This window comes from Amblyomma mixtum, chromosome 6 (genome assembly GCF_055824585.1).
Source record: "Amblyomma mixtum isolate Tamu chromosome 6, ASM5582458v1, whole genome shotgun sequence".
In the NCBI taxonomy this organism is placed as follows: domain Eukaryota; kingdom Metazoa; phylum Arthropoda; class Arachnida; order Ixodida; family Ixodidae; genus Amblyomma; species Amblyomma mixtum.
Genome location: NC_143017.1, coordinates 107,328,680 through 107,345,287, shown reverse-complemented (window position 1 = coordinate 107,345,287; position 16,608 = coordinate 107,328,680). Strand labels below are relative to the sequence as shown.

Here is a 16,608-nt window from a genome sequence, read left to right as displayed (position 1 = left end):
GCTGTCGTATCCATCAACTATTACTACTATCGAACTAATATCGTCGGCAGACGTGCCGACGGTCGACCTAGCAAAGCAAAACCATGAGCCAACCATGCTAAACACATGCTTTCGCACGTCTACTTGGTTTATCTATGTTAAAACTATAGTTAAAAACCATACCACTTTTTTGCACAGGTGAGCGTTAGTTTCGCGGCAGCTTCGGCTTCCAGCAGATTCATCGCTCCGTCGGGCTCCGTGGCACACCGGTCTGTGCGCCTGTTCGCCTTTTACGCGCCCCACTTTTGAAATCGTGCAGAAAAACTTACTGTTATAGCCGTCTATGCCTTCTACACGTCTACACTACTGCTGACGCTTTCTTCATGAGTGACATAGAATCAGTTACGCATTAAAAAGTTTTTTTTTGGTTAATACTAGTGCTAACCATTCCTCTCACTCAATATTCTATCTAACGTGTCGCTGTCGTGCACAGAGTTTTTGCATGGTTTTTGCTAATGCATCTAGCGGAAGTGCATAATCGGCGCTGCGTCTCTTTTTCCGTTTTTAGGTGGCGCTGCCGCGCCGCTGTGGCGAGCTTCCGCTTGCGTCTGCCGCCTGTACACGTTGGAACCTGGTGAAAAATCGGATTTATTCCGGTGCCAAAGTGCCCTTTATTTATTTAATGCGTGCCCTTCTCTACACGGACCTCTCAAAATGTGTTCCATGCGAATGCTTATAGCTTTTGTGGCCGTCGTGCAGACTGCATTTGGTGTGGAGCTGACTTTCGAGCTCCCGGACAACTCGAAACAGTGCTTTCACGAGGACATCGAGGCTAACAAACAGACAACGGTGGAATTTCAGGTAACCGCACGAACGTGGCGCAATGCGAGCTTGTTGTCCACGTATATCTGCTTCCGATTCCTGTGAGTGGCGGCACGGCAAGCTGCCGGAGGTGTCCAGCGCGGTAATGCCGGTACCGTCGCCCAGGGATACGTCAACGTTAGCGCGTTGTCATATGTTACGAAACGAAGTCAGTGGAAGCCTCAGCGCCTTACTTTGCCCTGAAATTCAGTCTGTAACTCCATTACACTTTTTCTGCTTCACTGGGGCTCCCTTAACTTGTGATCGGTGGCCGTCGCATGGTGTTCAGTTGAATGAGCCGGGTTGTTGCGCGGTGCGGTGGGATGGCGCGTCGATGCCGGCAGATGTCTGTAGACTGCTGCGAGCACTGGCTGGTAGGGCTGTTATAAATTGATGCGTTCTCAGTGACCACGGGAACAACCCAAACTCGAGCGTTGGTGTAACTTGCTCGCGACGTGATCGCGTTTGTAGAGCTTATATTCAGCGGTATGGGAGCCTGGATTGCGCAGATTGCTTAGGTGAAGTGTGGTACGGCCTTCCAGCACCGTTTTAGATGTTAAGGGGCCACATACGTAGACACCTGATTGTGATTTGCAGTGTGCGATGGAACTGACGTGTTTAAAACATATGGGTGGGTGAAGCAAACTCGTCGTGTGCAGTAAATGGAAATTTCTACGTGGTTAAAAGAATGGCCCCAATTCTAGATATCATGGAAAGGGTACATTTTTTGTCACACAGTTTTTTTCTTAAGAATTGACTCATTGAAAATAGTGTGGCCTTCAGCACAACTGTTCCATCAGGATTGAGGCAGTCAGTGGTAATTTATTCTTTGTCGATGCACGTTATACAGCACCATTGTTAAAGCACATAGGAGCCAGGGCACTGCAGAACAATGGCTTGGGGTACACGTGTGATGCGTGTGTGGCTGCTTCACGACAACCTGTGGCTTTTGTGTTTGGCCGTCTGGCGAAATGCAGACTGTGGACTGTTCATTTGCCATGTAAGGAGTGAAAAACTTTCATACGTTTGAACCCGGGGTTTCTGCATCACGGACTGCCTTTGTTAACATTTCTGTTGCAGCACAAATGAGAGCCTCTTTATGCGCAGAAACTTTCTCAGAGTGGTGCTTTGATCGGCTCAAAATTAGGAAAAGGTTTAGAAAATATGTGACGGAGAAACAAAGTTCTCATTGTAGTGACGTTAGAATGCTGTTCCAATGCTGTTCCAGAGGGGTCAAAAGTTTACTAATGGTCCATTTGGGGGGAGGAGAAGAATTAAAGGGACACTGAGGAAAAATTGAAGTTGGTTTGTATCGACAGAATACCAGCTCCTGATTACAAAAACTCCACTCACATTGACAACAAGGCTCTTGTAACGTAGAAAAGAGCAAGAACCGAAATACAGGTATCGCCGCCACAGGCCAAACTCACAAGTACAAGCGTGATGACGTCATAGGACAAAACAGTGTTGTTAGAACCAATAGTTCTAGCAACACTAGGACACGAGACGCCGTGAATCACTGATGCACTGCCAATACATGTGCAAATCTCCTTGGCGTCGCCAGATGACGCCACATACCCAACAGCTACGCGAGCGCCTGCAGCATCGGGACCAATCAGTGCCAGCTCACTGGCGGTAGGCGGGCTCCCGGTATTCCGCTAACGGTAACAAGGTACACGGTATGCTAAAGGTGTCTATTTGCGAGAACTTCATTGACGACTTCAAGAGCGGGATCCATCGTAACGCTGGCAAAACGCCGGTGCAGATGTAAACGAAGCGACGGTAGCGACGGCCGCAATAGCCCATAGATGGCTTCAACGTGCGGCCGGCGGTAGCTTTCTTTTCGGCTGCTGCTAGGCCGCACTGCTGGCCGCCAGAAATCACGGAGTCTGCGTTACGTCATGTGCACGTCATGTTTCACGTCACTTAGTCCTGTGTCGTCATAAGAGAATCCCAAGTTTGAATCAGAGCGGCGGGAAAAACTTTTTCAACTTCGAATCCAAATTTCTTAGAAATAAATGTATCTTTCGCTGCTGGCCAAGTGGCAACAAAGCCATGAAATGCCGAACTAACGGATTTTGCTTTAAAAAAAATATTAATAGAGCTCTCCTCACTGTCCCTTTAAAGGTAGATAATGCAAGCTAATTTTCTGTCACCAAAGGCTGCTTTATTTTATATACGCAGTGGAATCAAGTGGCAAGGTTCATTGATTGATTTTGATGTGGTATCAAATCTATGATAAAAAACAGGATCTGGCATAGAGCAACCACACTCTTATAAAAAAAGTGATAACCAAACTTGCAGGGAACCTATGTAGATGTTGTCACGCAGTTAACCATTTCCGAAAGTCAGCCCAGCATCCACGTGGCACAGTTGTTCTTTCAGGAGTGCATCGTGAAACAAATAGGCATTTGTGCCTTGCCTTGCAGTTGCCTCCAGAGGTGTGACACATTTCGCTGAGGTTTATATACAACCAGAACCCAAGACTCAAATCAAGAATCAGTCAATATGTACCTGTGTATGTACGCATACCTCTTCATCTGAGCAGTTCTGTGCTTTGATATTGACATAGCCAATGATTTAGTCATCTTCAGCCATTTGTGATGCAGTCTAGTAGAAGACATTTTTTTAATAAGATCTTGTGGAACATGTATGTCCTGTTGTTACTACTACTACTACTGCACTGTGGACTGCTTCGACCGCTGGTGGATTTGATCAAGGTGATAAGCTTGGCTACTTTGCATGGCGAGACTGCATCAGCAGTATAGACTAACCCACACGGTTATCTGGTAGTGTCTTGAATGGCACTGAAAATAGGCAGACTTCGCCTGGCCATCACAGGAATGATAGCACGACACTGTAGAATTTTATCGAGTATTTCTTTATCTGGTGAGCTGTTAAATTTGGCAAGGAATCCAAGGATCTGGTGCCTTCATTTTCACAGTGGTCAGGAACAAGTTACTCCAAAGCGACCAGCCATATGTGCCATCCCAACTTTGGGTTAACTCAGAGTTCACAGCGGAGCAAGAGAAGCTGCTTCTGTCAACCACTGAAAATTTCTAGGAGTGATCCAAGTTGCTTCGGGGCATAGGGCAACCTGAGCATAGTTCATTTTCAGGTCATAGTGACAAGTTTATTAGAGTTAGGGGACTGTGGAAGAAAAGTGAAGTATACCTGCTGGGCAGAAAAAGAAGGTTGTGTAGTGATTAGGAAACGGTCTATGTTATAATCGTCGTTAACCATGGCACATCATTAATTTGCACATCCGGATATCTCCAGATGCCTCGTTACTGTTCTGTCTGCTCTGAACATGACAAACCGCAACTAAGCTTCTCTCACACTGGCATATTTCGGTGGGAACATCAGAGCAGGTCTTTAGTTTTTCTCAATGAAATGTACAATCGTTTGCAGAAACTTTCATTAGTTTACATGAGAAAAGGGTTTTGCTTCTCATGAGTGTCTTTATGCTGCTACCGTACTTGAGGCAAAGCGCTCTGCAGTGTGTACTCTTTCACTGCATTGAGCATATAAAAACAGCATGACATGAGTAACAAAATGGCTGTGATTCAACTGATGATACTTGCTAATCGAAGGTGTTCAACCCTAATTGCTGCCCATGACAGTACGCGGCATACCATGCTGCAGCTTGTATGGGTGTACACAAGGAAGGAAACGGTCATTTTGAATTGATTCCAATAAGAGACTGTGAATTTGTTGCTAAAGATTTTTAAAAGCGTGCACAAATTTTTTACTGAGCTTACATTTTCGTGACTAATAGGCTTTTTTAAGGCCGTATTTTTAAAAAGTAAATGCACTTTCCACAGTTTTACTCGTATAATAAACTTTACTAACAAGTCTTTATAATAAACTTTACTAACAAGTCCTGACAAGCATGTATGTGGCAAGTCAAGCGCACTGTAAAGAAAATAGCGGGATGTCTTGTTCGCACCTATCTCGCTCATAACGAGCTCAAAGAGCTGTTTTTAGGAGCAAAATTTAATATATTTTGTAGTATGCAAGCACCCTCGTTTTTTATGTTCTTTTCATTCCCAAAGGAGGAGGAGGAGGATATAGAAGAGGAAAGGCAGGGAGGTTAACCGAAATAATAATCGGTTTGCTACCCTACACGGGGGGAAGGGGGTGAGGGGATAAAAAAAAAAGAAAGAGAAAGGAGAGTAACAGAAAATTGAAGTCACTATAAAACGTCACTGTTCGTTAAAGTCACAGCCTATCGTGAAGTGTGTTCCCTGAACTCGCATTGATGTGAGTGCTTTCTGCAGAGTGTCACTAACATTTACTATCTCACATTGCATGATTAACACTAAAGGCAACATAATTTGTTGAAGTGTATTTGCCCATGGGTCAGGGGTATTAATCATCACATAAGTAAAGCCCGTGTTATGGCTTTATCTGATCAATCCTGCCTTGTGAGGTGGATTTGAGGTGCTCAGTGACCACATTGTATCTTAATGAAAGTGTAGCAGTGCACATTAGTACTGTTTAAATTAGCAGTGTGTGCACAATTTTTATCGTGCTCTTGGAATCTGGTGTGTCGCAAAGCAGAAAACTGATTGCACCACTATGCAGCAGTTCATTTGAGTCCTATTCCAACAACCGACACGCAATGGCTTCTGTAGCACACTAGCAGTGCTTAGAGTGTGGTAGAATGAGAACAGTATGTGCCTTGTATGTAGTGACATAGGGGCACCCATGAAATTCTATGAGGCCCTTTTCAACTCTGCGTTCACCCTGTAGCCTGAAGATTAAGGGTGGAACTTAGAGTAATGCCGATTTATTGTTCTTTATTGAGGGCTTAGGAAGACCCATTAGCATACCCACAATTATCTCCAATGGCTAGCGGGTTGTCTTGGCTCAAATGTTAAGAAGCAAGAGATTGTTGAATTGACATGTTTTTATGGCATGCATGTGAAGTGCACACTATTATACAAAGTAAAAGTTCTTTTTAGGATAAAAAACTATTGGTTTCTTCGGAATACCGGTATTGCTGGGTGTTGGTGGCAACATTGCAAGCCATTATGGCAGAACATGTAGACTTAGCAAATGGATTCTATACAAAAATCTCTTGGGCTCTTAATACATAGAAGTCAGAGCTTGGGGCATCTTCTACGTTCATTATCTTTGTGCTGCATAAACTAAAACTATTTAAAAGAACTCTGAGGACAAATTAAGGTTGGCCAGAATTGATAGATTACAGCATTCAAATGACAGAGCTGCTACTTTCTCTGGAAACTGGGACTTTATTAGGTAGAAAAGGCCAAAAAGGGAAATACAGGTGTCATCATCATCAGCCGATTTTGGAAGTAAACTGCAGTGCGTCGACCTGGTTTTTCTGGCACGGATCCGAGAGGCTAGGCTATGCTGCCATTGGCTTCAAAACGGGGATCACGGATTTCCTTTTGGTTTCGACGACGCAAGTTTGAATCAAACGGCAGGAAAAATTTTGAATTAAATTTTTTCAGCAACGAATGCGGCTTTCACTGCTGGACGGACATCAGCATAGCCAGAAAAAGCAATAGAACAGGTTATTACAAAGAAAAAATATTGGATATCTCTCCATAAAAAACGGGGGGCGGGGGGGGGGGGGGGGCAGAAGTTCATGTTAGTGCCTGTTGATTTCTTCTGGGTAGCAGGGAGCAGTACGGGACAAAATTTGCATCCCCCTTCCCATGTTTATTAGAGGGGCCACTGCCCTCCTTGCTGCCCCTCTGTGCATGTGCCTGCGTGTCAGAAATGAGAGTTAGTGAGGTCGCAACCACTTTGTGACCTCATTCTTGTTTGTACTTACTCGGCATATACCCCACATACTTTGGCGAAATGGTGATGGCCCGAGATCACTGCAGTAACACGCTTGCACTGCGGGCTCCACTGCTGAGCAGACATTACCCATTCACTCCGACAAGGTACTGCGTTTGAAGCGCAAATTATATGTCGTCTATCTGTCATACAACGAACATAGGAAAAAAGACGACTGACATGGCAAAAGGGATTGGCGTCATCTCTTCTCAATTCTTCCCCTTTTTGGGTGTGGTACCGCCTGAGCAAGCGCTGCCGGCCCAAAGCCTGACTTGTACCAACCTCAGAATCTGCGGCACATTTCTTTTTTTGAGTGTCGAGTATCGTTAAGTTACATGATACACTAAAATTGTATTTTCGATGCCGATATTTCGATACTTTCATTTTTGGCGAGAGATACCTAATGCAGACAAGCCCACCACAGTGGCTCAGTGGCTATGGCGCTCTGCTGCTGACCCAAAAGATGTGGGTTCGATCCCGGCCGTGGCAGTCGAATTTCGATGGAGGCGAAATTCTAGAGGCCCGTGTACTGTGCAATGTCAGTGCATGTTAAAGAACCCCAGGTGGTCGACATTCCTGGAGCTCTTCACTACGGCGTCTGTTGTATTCTGAGTCTCTTTGGGACCCATAAACCTAAACCTAATGCAGACACACAAAATGTATCGAAAGATATTATCAAAGATACATGTACACCCCCCGTCAAAAGTATACAGTCCAAGGGGTTTGATTCTAAGGAGTTTAGCGTGGCTCCCTAGCATATCTAGCAGTCCAAAGTTTGGCAAGATTGAGGACGCTATGCCATTCCACATTTGAGAGGTTACGGTCGCTGAAGATGCATAACGAGGCACACTGCAGGCTTCAAAAGCAAACCCCTTGGGCCGCATACTTTTGACGGGGAGTGTACCTTCGTTACTGCCTGTGCCTGTTATTGCAGCCCATAGCGTTACCAATATATTATAGATTCGCTCTACACCAGTTTGCTTTAAAAGGTGACGTGGATACTAATCATGTCAAATCATTATTCGTCTCAGTCCAGAATGCTGTACAAGCTCGTGTGAAATTTTGTGCAGGAGGGTGGGAGGTGAGAATTTCAGCGAACTAATTTTGTGTATTGGCACTGGGACTCTTCAGCAGTCATTTCCCCAAATCGATCCTTCTGGAGGTCATCTTATTCGCACTGTACTGAGAGCCACTGCTGTCATCAGCAGATTGGAGTCCGAGCTGTCCGCTCGTGAGGAGAACACTTCTTGTTCTAATCGTACACCCACCACCTCACTGGCTGTGATTACCTGGTGTAAGGCAGTAGAGATGCCGACCAGTCAAAAGCACGAACAGCTTTAGGAATACATCCTCTGATTTTTTGGGGTGTTAGGGAGAGTAGAGCTTTATCGCTCTTTCTCTCAGTGTCATGCCAGGCTGTGTATGTTGCTCTGTGCCCCTGAATGCGAGCGGTGCTCTTGGGCATACGAAGAACACTTTCCCGCAGGTGGCTGTGGTCGAAGATTGCCAATTTAAAAAGTGTTGATTCCTGCAGTTGTGTTCCATTTTTTGTCTTCCTCGCGATTCTTCCGAGTGCACGCTGTTAAAGGTGCACTGAAGAGGAATCTAAACTCGTCTTTTTGCCGCGGGAACTCGGTCTACACGTTCTGAGCATTCTTAGAAACTTCGATTTATTGCCCTGTGTGGCTGATTTTCCTAATTAAATCGAATCAACATCCGGCTCCCGCCTTTTTTTTTTTTTGAATTCTCCCTCGTACGGTGGGCGGAGTCGACCAACGCGTGGAGCGCCTTGCAGCCAGCTCCGTGGAGGCTTTGCTTTCGCTTTATTTTGTTTTTTAGGTTTCCGTGAATAAATAGTTTCATTCGCAGATAATATAGCCGCAAAATAAGCCCGCAGAAATAAAAATACGCGCGGACTATTTGCTTCTACGGACTACTACGTATTACTCCGCCAATGGCAGAGCGGCAAGCCGCCGCGGGACTGGCTGAAAGGCACTCCACGCGTTGGTCGACTGCGCCCACCGTACGAAGGAGAATTCAAAAAAAAAAAAGGCGGGAGCCGCACGTTAATTCGATTTAATTAGGAAAATCAGCCACACAGGGCAATAAATCGGAAGTTTCTACGAATGCTCGGAACGTGCAGATTGAGTTCCCGCGGCAGAAAGACGAGTTCAGATTCCTCTTCAGTGCACCTTTAAGAATCTTTACAATGAAACGTGGTGGAAGCCAACAGCCACTGAAATGAAGGAACATAGCGGATGCCCTTTTTTTCTTTTATTTGTGGTGTTCATAGTGAGTGGCTAATAGGGTAATTATTGAAGGAAATTGATTAGAAAGCAGAAGAAAAAAAACCGCACGTCGCCTGTGGGATCCGAGCCCGCAACCTCCGAATTTCGCGTCTGGTGCTTTATCAACTTAGCTACTGTGACAGCTGTCCAGTCAGCCTTCGGGGAAATTTATATGTAGTGTAACCCAAACTTGATAGTGTTCACCCGAGCCACCCTCGCCCATAGCGGCGGACCGTAGTACGTCCTGTATTATCGCGAGTGCCACGTGAAACGTGACCGACCAATGAGAGTGAAAGTTGTGCGAGAACCCTCTTATGCAATGAAAAATTGGTTATTAGGAGAGGAAAAGCTCAGTAGCTGTCTCGCTGTCGGTGCGCACCCCAACGGCGCCATGAGGGAAAGGGTGAAAGAAGGGGTTTTGCAGCGTACATTCACATCGCAGGACACAACAACTTCATCGTGTCGCGACCGGGATTTCATCACGCATCTTCGTATTGGGCACCTGAACGTCGTAACCACTGAGCTACTGCTGCGGGTGATCTACTATGAAGCCGAGAATGAAATACAAATTCAGGCGCTCCCGCTGATTGCGGCAGGGCAGGCAAAGTGGCGTACCCTCTCGCGCGGAAGTGGCCTCGCCAGAGGATCGCGGAGAGCGAACTGGTTGTCTCCTTTTCGTCGCCTTATCGTGCGTCTAATCGGCCGCCCGAGGAAAGAGCGTCAGGATCTCGCTGTAATGGAGAAACCCGGCCGACGAGGAAAGCTGCTCTCGTCTCCGATCCGAGGCCGATGACGCGCCTGCGCGCGTGCTCCATGGGGAGGTTTCGCGCGCGCTTGCATTGGGGGAAAAACGCGGCCTTGCATGGTCTGGGCAGCTCGCTCACGTGCTTCGACGGCGCGCGGCATGGCGCGCGGAGAATGCGGCGGCGGACGTGGTTTTGCCACAAGTGCGCTACGTACACATCTACACGTGGCGGCTTCCGACACGTTTTGCCGGCCGCCTCGAACTCTCGCATGGAAGCCCATCGCCGGTTTGCGGAACGCTGGGGCCGAGAAGTGCTTTGTCCGTATGACTTAGAGGCAAACGTATAAGCAGGAAATAAAAGAAAGAAAAGAAAAGAAAAAGAGAACTTTTGCTAACTCTTCAGCTGCTGTTGCATAGTTCGATGCTTGCACGGCCTTTCCGGGAGCCACTTCTCGCGCACGTCGTAGTGAATCACCTCGGATGCACGAGGCAGTACAAGTGTACAAGTGTCTCGCCAACACCTCGGAATGATCGCGAGTCTCGTGCGGTACTTTTGGCGGAGTACGCAACGTCGCTGGTTTCATGGAAGAGGAATTTTGGCCGCCGAGAGTGGCAGTGTTCGAGAGGTTTCCTTTGCCATCCGGGTCCTAGGTTGGCCTACTCGAGTTAAAACGAAGCCCACTTCTCGGAAGTGGATGCCGGTCCCCGTACTGCGGGTAGAAGTAAACAGTGGCCTTAGAGCTCTGTCGCAACTCTTCGTCTGTTTGCTTCCGCCTTTGCCTCCATGAGGGCCCCAGCCAAAGTCGGCGGACCTAAGTGAAACGCCGTCCAACTCTTCCCCTGCTCAGAAAACTGGTAATATTCCTGTGGGGACTGGCCGTAGTTCCGTTAACGGCCTTAGAAGATGAGAGCAGTAGGGGTGACAGAGTAGAGGCATTGAGCTATCACATTGGTATAATTTTGGTCTCATCAGCACGCTGCCCGACGGTCGACTTTGCCCTGACTTGCCTATCAAGTTCTTTGTGTCTCTGCAAAGTTCAGTGGATAAGTCGATTTGATAATGCTTGTAAATAAATTGGAATAGTGTTATGAAAAGAAATTGTCAATCACCCCTTCATCCTGCAGCGCGTTGCCACCCAACCAACATCTAAGTGACCACTGTAGTGGCGTCAGCCCCGTGACTTTTATACAAGTTCCTTCTTTCACTTCCTTCTTTTGCTTTGCCCTGGGGCTCTCCTGTCATCTCAGCGCATATACCATTTATCCCAGACTTCTTCCATTGGCCATTTGTGTTGACCATCGAAGGTGGCTGTTGTGTACACAGTGACCCCAGGCGCACCTATTTCCAACAGCACTTATTCTTGCCAGTGGGTTAATTCAAATGCACACCACGCCGATGGACACCCATACTTATGTTGCATAGGTAATTCAGGTTTTGTAAATGAGCCTAAGTTGGCAGGGTTGCTGCCGGAGTGCAGCACTATCTCCTTGCTTGTGTGTGTTCTGAAGAAGATTGCGCTTGGTTGGTGCAGGTGGTGACAGGCGGCCACTACGATGTGGACATGACGCTTAAGGGGCCGAATGACGAGACGCTGTACCAGGGCGTGAAGAAGCAGTTCGATACGGTCAAGATCACGCCCAAGACGTCGGGCACGTACACGGCTTGCTTCTCGAACGAGTTCTCCACCTTCTCGCACAAGCTGGTCTACATGAACTTCCAGGTGGGCGACGAGAAGCCCCTGCCGGGTCTTGGCGAACACTACACGGCTATGACCAAGGTACGTGTGTCTCCCTGCCGTTTACAATCGAGCACATACTCTACCCCTTCACGTTGTGAAATACATTTATAGGACGATGGAAGTTTGTAGCTCAAAGTGTGCAAGCTAGTCAGGTTACTTTGTGTGGGATCCAAGTGGAACGCATTCCTGTGACACATACTTTAAGTAGCCAAAGGTGATGTGCGAAAGCATTCCAATGCATCTTGTGTTATTCTTTCATGAGAGTGATTGATCAACAACGGCATTGACTTAAAGCTTTTAGATTCCTCAGGCAATTTTTCGCCCATCTTTGAAGAGAGCGCAGCTGGTTTAGCGTGTGGATTTTCACCGCCCAACTTAACAAAAGATGACCCAAGTAGCTGATGTACTGCTTAATGTAAAACAGCCATCATCACCGTCTTCGAGGTGTGCTTTCCACGCCATTGCTTAATCGTTTGGCAAATGCGAGAAGTCAGCAGTTTGCCAATAGGGTGACGGTTGTAACTTGCACTTCACTTTTTCAGGGCTGTGAATTGTTTTATTTAGCGCATCAGCGTTTCTTTGTGAAAATGGCAAATCGGACTTTCCATCTCTTTTGCAAGTCGTGTTAATTCTTTCCTACTTTGCCAAATAGCAACGCGCTATTTAGTCATTCATTATGTAGTGTGTTGGCCCCGCTTGTGGCTCTGATGGGAGCACTAACTGTCGGGCACTTCAATTTCAAGCACTTTGTGTTATCTAAAAACTGCTTTGCTTCTCGCCCTCTTTGGACTGGGAGGGTAACTTTAGTGCACTTGTGCGTGGACATATTTTGCCACCTCTTGGAGTTGGGTCAGTGCCAACTGGGGGTCATGGAATACCTGTTCTGGCACTTTGCCGCATGTTCAGGCTTGCTCAGCCGAGTCAAAGCAGAGCCATCCAGTTTTCAGAGTGCTATGGTTGCTAAAGCTCCAAGTCTTTAACCTAAGCATGTGAGGCGTGCAGGCTGAGCTCTGGCATGCCATCTGACTCGCTTCTTCCTCTCTCCTTGCAGATGGAGTCCTCGTCCGACTCGGTGCACAACAACCTGAACACAATCGTAGACTACCAGACGCACCACCGGCTGCGCGAGGCACAGGGCCGCAAGAGGGCTGAGGACCTGAACGCGCGAGTGCTCTACTGGTCGATCGGCGAGACGGTGGCCATCCTCATCATTTTCGTCGGCCAAGTCTTCGTGCTCAAGGGCTTTTTCACCGAGCGCAAGACCATCGTCTCCACGTAAAAGCCGCCCGCCGCCGTGCTGGAGGACTGTTGCACCCCCCACTCTCCCGGCCGCCCCTTATTCCCCATTTTTTTCCCCGTTTCCCCCATTTTTTCCCTGATTGTTCTTGTTTTTTTTTGTCGCTGTACACCGGGATAATACAGCACATTGCTGCTAGCTCGTTTGCCAGGCATCGCCACCCTTTCGCAGCAGGAAGTGAAGTCGAGGGGAGGAGGCGTACTGCTCTGCGCAAAACTAATTATTCGGAGGAGGGAAGGAGGCGTTTAGTGCGCAGTTTTCATCTTGCGTCAACCAGGTACGAGCCTTCCTAGAGCAGCATCTAACGCAATAAGAGCGCTGCAAAGCCAGACTCTGAGAGCGCGCATCTTTGCCCTCCTCCTCGCTGCCGACCCTGGCACGTGAGGCGGCAAAGGGTAATGGACCATCAGTGGTAGGCTGGCGCTTCTGTCTGCAGCATGCGGAGAGCTCTATTCCATCCTCACGGCAGCATTGTGACGCGGCTGTCCTCCCCATGCCCCCGTTTGCTGCCACAGTCGCTGTCTGGCTGAGGTTCTTTGGGAAGGCAAGCGAGTACTGCAGTAATCTCCGGCTTCCGCGCTCGGCAAGCTGCTCCAGAGCACTGTTGCCATTTCCGTGCTTGCAACGCGTTCCACTGAACTGCATACGGATTGGCCTCCAGGGCTCAGCGCTGAAGAATCCTGCTGAATGGGCACATAGTATATATGTCACATAAAGTTACAAAAAAGTTCATCCACATTGTGAAATGCCTTGGCCTTCAGTGTGTTTCCTGTTTCGTCATCAAACGTGTGAAGAGGCTCGAAAAGCAGCTGTACTCGTGTATAGAAGTGTTATAAACGGTACCAAACCAACTCAGCTGAGGCGTTCCTTTGGTGAGCACTGACAAGTTAAACTAGCACGAAGTTGCGTTTTCAGGCTTTCTGCACTGACGAGATGTTGACGTCTGAGCGACTAGTGCGGGGCTCAGCATATCTGCTTTCTCCTGAGTGGGCTGTGGGAGTGCCTTGGGGCTTGGCTTACATATTCCCCTATGACGGTTGTTTTTAGAGGCTGGAAGCTTGGTACACTGTTCTGTGAAATCAAGCCAAGGAAAATCAAGAAAAATGCACCTAGGAAAAAATTAGCTGGCTGGACCTGAAGCACCAATTTACCGAAGGGTTCACCCTGTCAAAAATCCACCTGAATGGGGTGCTTGTTGCAGCCAGCGACCCATGTAAATATACTTACATCATTACACGAGTAGTTGCCTTGCTTGAAAATATTTGAGTCTGAATCTCCTGCCCATTAGGTGTTAACTAAGACAAGAAGTCCCGATGCAGCTGTTGAAGAAGCTTCTGATGTTGTGTTTGACGTGCACGAGTCTATGTGAGCCCTGCGCTCGGCAATCCCTGTACATAATCCTTTTGTGACGTCAGTGCCCCATGTGGGAGTGAAATGCGCTTGTCTCGTGAGCTTTGATGCAGTTGCTGCAGCGGCGGGAGCGCAAAATTTTTCGTATATTTTGCGCCTCAGCGCCGGCACGGTTGGGTGCGGCTTTCTCGAGAGAGGAAGTGATAAGTCGTCGAGATGCGGGGAACGGGGCTTGCGTTTTCCGTTTTTATAGAGGTACGTCCAACTGAGAGTGACCAATAAAGAAAGCACTTGCACGACGAGAACTTCCCTCTTGTTTGTGTCTGACTTCCCTCCTTTACAGAGGTTTACAGTTTCGAGGCACAGGGAAAGGTTAAGTGCATGAATCAGCAGTGAGCGGTGGTGGGGAGACTTTCCACTTGAGACGCAGAGAAGTCCAACATATTCCGGACCTGTTTATGGCGTTTCTGTACAGGTGAACTTCTTTATAACGAAGTGAAGGGGGTGTCGCGATTTCTTCGTTATAGCGGTGCGCGACATTGGTTTCAAGTGTCGCATGCCAACGGGCTTGCCTGCCACTATATATACCGAAAAAACTACAAGCGTCATAACCACTGAGCCACCGCGCGGCAGTACCGTCACTACGGTAACGCGTTACCGTTGCCAAGCTTGCCCAGCCGCATTTACCGTACGATCGCAGTTACCGAGTTTACCGCACTGCAGTGCTAAAGCTGAAGCCGTTATGGGCCGCTTTAAAATGGGGTGTGCCACGGTGATTTCATCGCGAGTAAGTTTGTTTCGTCGCACAGTTCCTTATAAAATTCAGATGACGAGACAGCAAAGCCATCTTCTTTGTCCGCAGACATCACGGTAAGGCCACGCTGAAGGCCTGGACACGCTTGACCGGGTGCCTAGGTGTGGGTGGCTTGCAGGTGCAATTTAACAGCAACATACTCTTACTCCGCCTGCAAAACTTGTCTTCAGTCAAGCCTATGGTGAAAACGATTATAGCCACATCGATGGGGAGTAGAAAATCCTGTATCACGAATAATCCCCCAGGTGACCTCAGGTAGCATCAAAAGACGAGGTGCAGGTTGGCTCACGCGCCCTGAGAGCTTTTGTGGAAATGCTGCATGCTGGTGAACGGTGTCACGATTTTTGGTTCCGTGACAGTATTTATCAAGCGCGACAAGCCCCCGCGTGAGAGCGAGGGCGAAGTTTGTGGTCACTCGGGGCCACTCTGGCTGCAAGCGAGCGGCGCGAGATAACAGCACCGTAGTGCGGCCCCGCAGCAGCTCCGCTGCCCTGAGCGGTGGTCCATTTACTTTTCCGGCCGATAGTGCCTACAATATTCAATAGACTTCCTGATCATGATTTGTCCGCTACTTCTAAAGCGACTATTAAATGGATGTAAAAATCTGTGAAGTTTTAATGCCAAATGAAGCAGGGCACATGGGATTTTTGTATAGTGCATTTTCTTTAGAATTGGACTTTCAGTGTATGTACTTGCGCTGAGATATTTATTGCCTTTACTTTCCGCTCACCGATGTTACCGGGCCTGGTCTTGCACGCCTCCTGTTGGCTTTGACAGGACCGAGTCTATATCTATATAACTAGGTTGTAGCAATAATATATTATATATATTTTATATAAGCGGCTGCTGAAGAAAAGCGCTACAGGTTTTTATAGGCTGACTGTCGCTAAGAAAGGTAACTTTTTGGTTGATCCGAACCGATAGTGAATCCGATATCAGCAAGATAAAATGAACGGCACAGCAGGAAGGTGAACCCATTCCAACATATTCCAGGCAAGCTTAGTCCCAAACGCAGACAACCAGTTCACTTTTTTGTAGTTTTATGGGGTTTAATGCCCAAAGCAATTCCTGCTATGAGGGGCGCCGTAGTGCCCTGCCATGGCAGACCAATGAGGTACCTCGACAATCCACAACAGGTGGAAGCGAATGGCACGATCTCCCAGCATGAATCGGAGGCTCAACATCCACCGCGGGGTCCCAACGGAGCCGATCCCAAGAACCTTGACTCTGGCCCACGCCCTCATCACGCCGTCATCACGCCCTCACGCACTATAGTTCAGCGTGGTGGACGTCAAGGAAGGCAAGTGGCGGAAATCTCAGATGAGCTAAATCGAGCACTCCCACCCATACAACGGCAACGACGCGTCCTTGAACGACTACTCCGGCTCTCAAGCTCCGACCACAAGGTTGTGTTTCGCGTTCTTGGCTACCTTGCCCTCCGACAGGAATCAACCCGATTTCTTCGGACCGCAATTCAAACAGACCTACGAGGACACCTCCCACCAAACACTGCCCTCCGAGTCCGCAGTCACTAAAACCTTACCCTGATCAGCACACCCGATGCCAGGCGGAAAAATTTTGCTAGATTGCCAACATAACCACGCACGCCATCGGATATCCGGTATAGGCATACATGGCATCCCCGAATAACTCATGCAAGGATATTACAACCAAAGTTCTACCGATTTCCACTGAGGAGGAACTTCTTCGCAAGACGACCT

The 16,608-nt window shown here is 47.9% G+C and overlaps 1 protein-coding gene across 1 annotated transcript; it reads left to right on the top strand.

Moving 5' to 3' along the window:
* The first annotated feature begins 547 nt into the window (after nucleotides 1-547).
* On the top strand, nucleotides 548-14,378 carry p24-1 (transmembrane emp24 domain-containing protein). The gene is made up of 3 exons (XM_089548680.1): nucleotides 548-840; nucleotides 11,220-11,465; nucleotides 12,478-14,378. The coding sequence occupies exons 1-3, from the start codon at nucleotides 694-696 to the stop codon at nucleotides 12,703-12,705; spliced, it is 621 nt and encodes a 206-aa protein (XP_089404806.1). The 5' UTR covers nucleotides 548-693; the 3' UTR covers nucleotides 12,706-14,378.
* The last annotated feature ends 2,230 nt before the right edge of the window (nucleotides 14,379-16,608 follow it).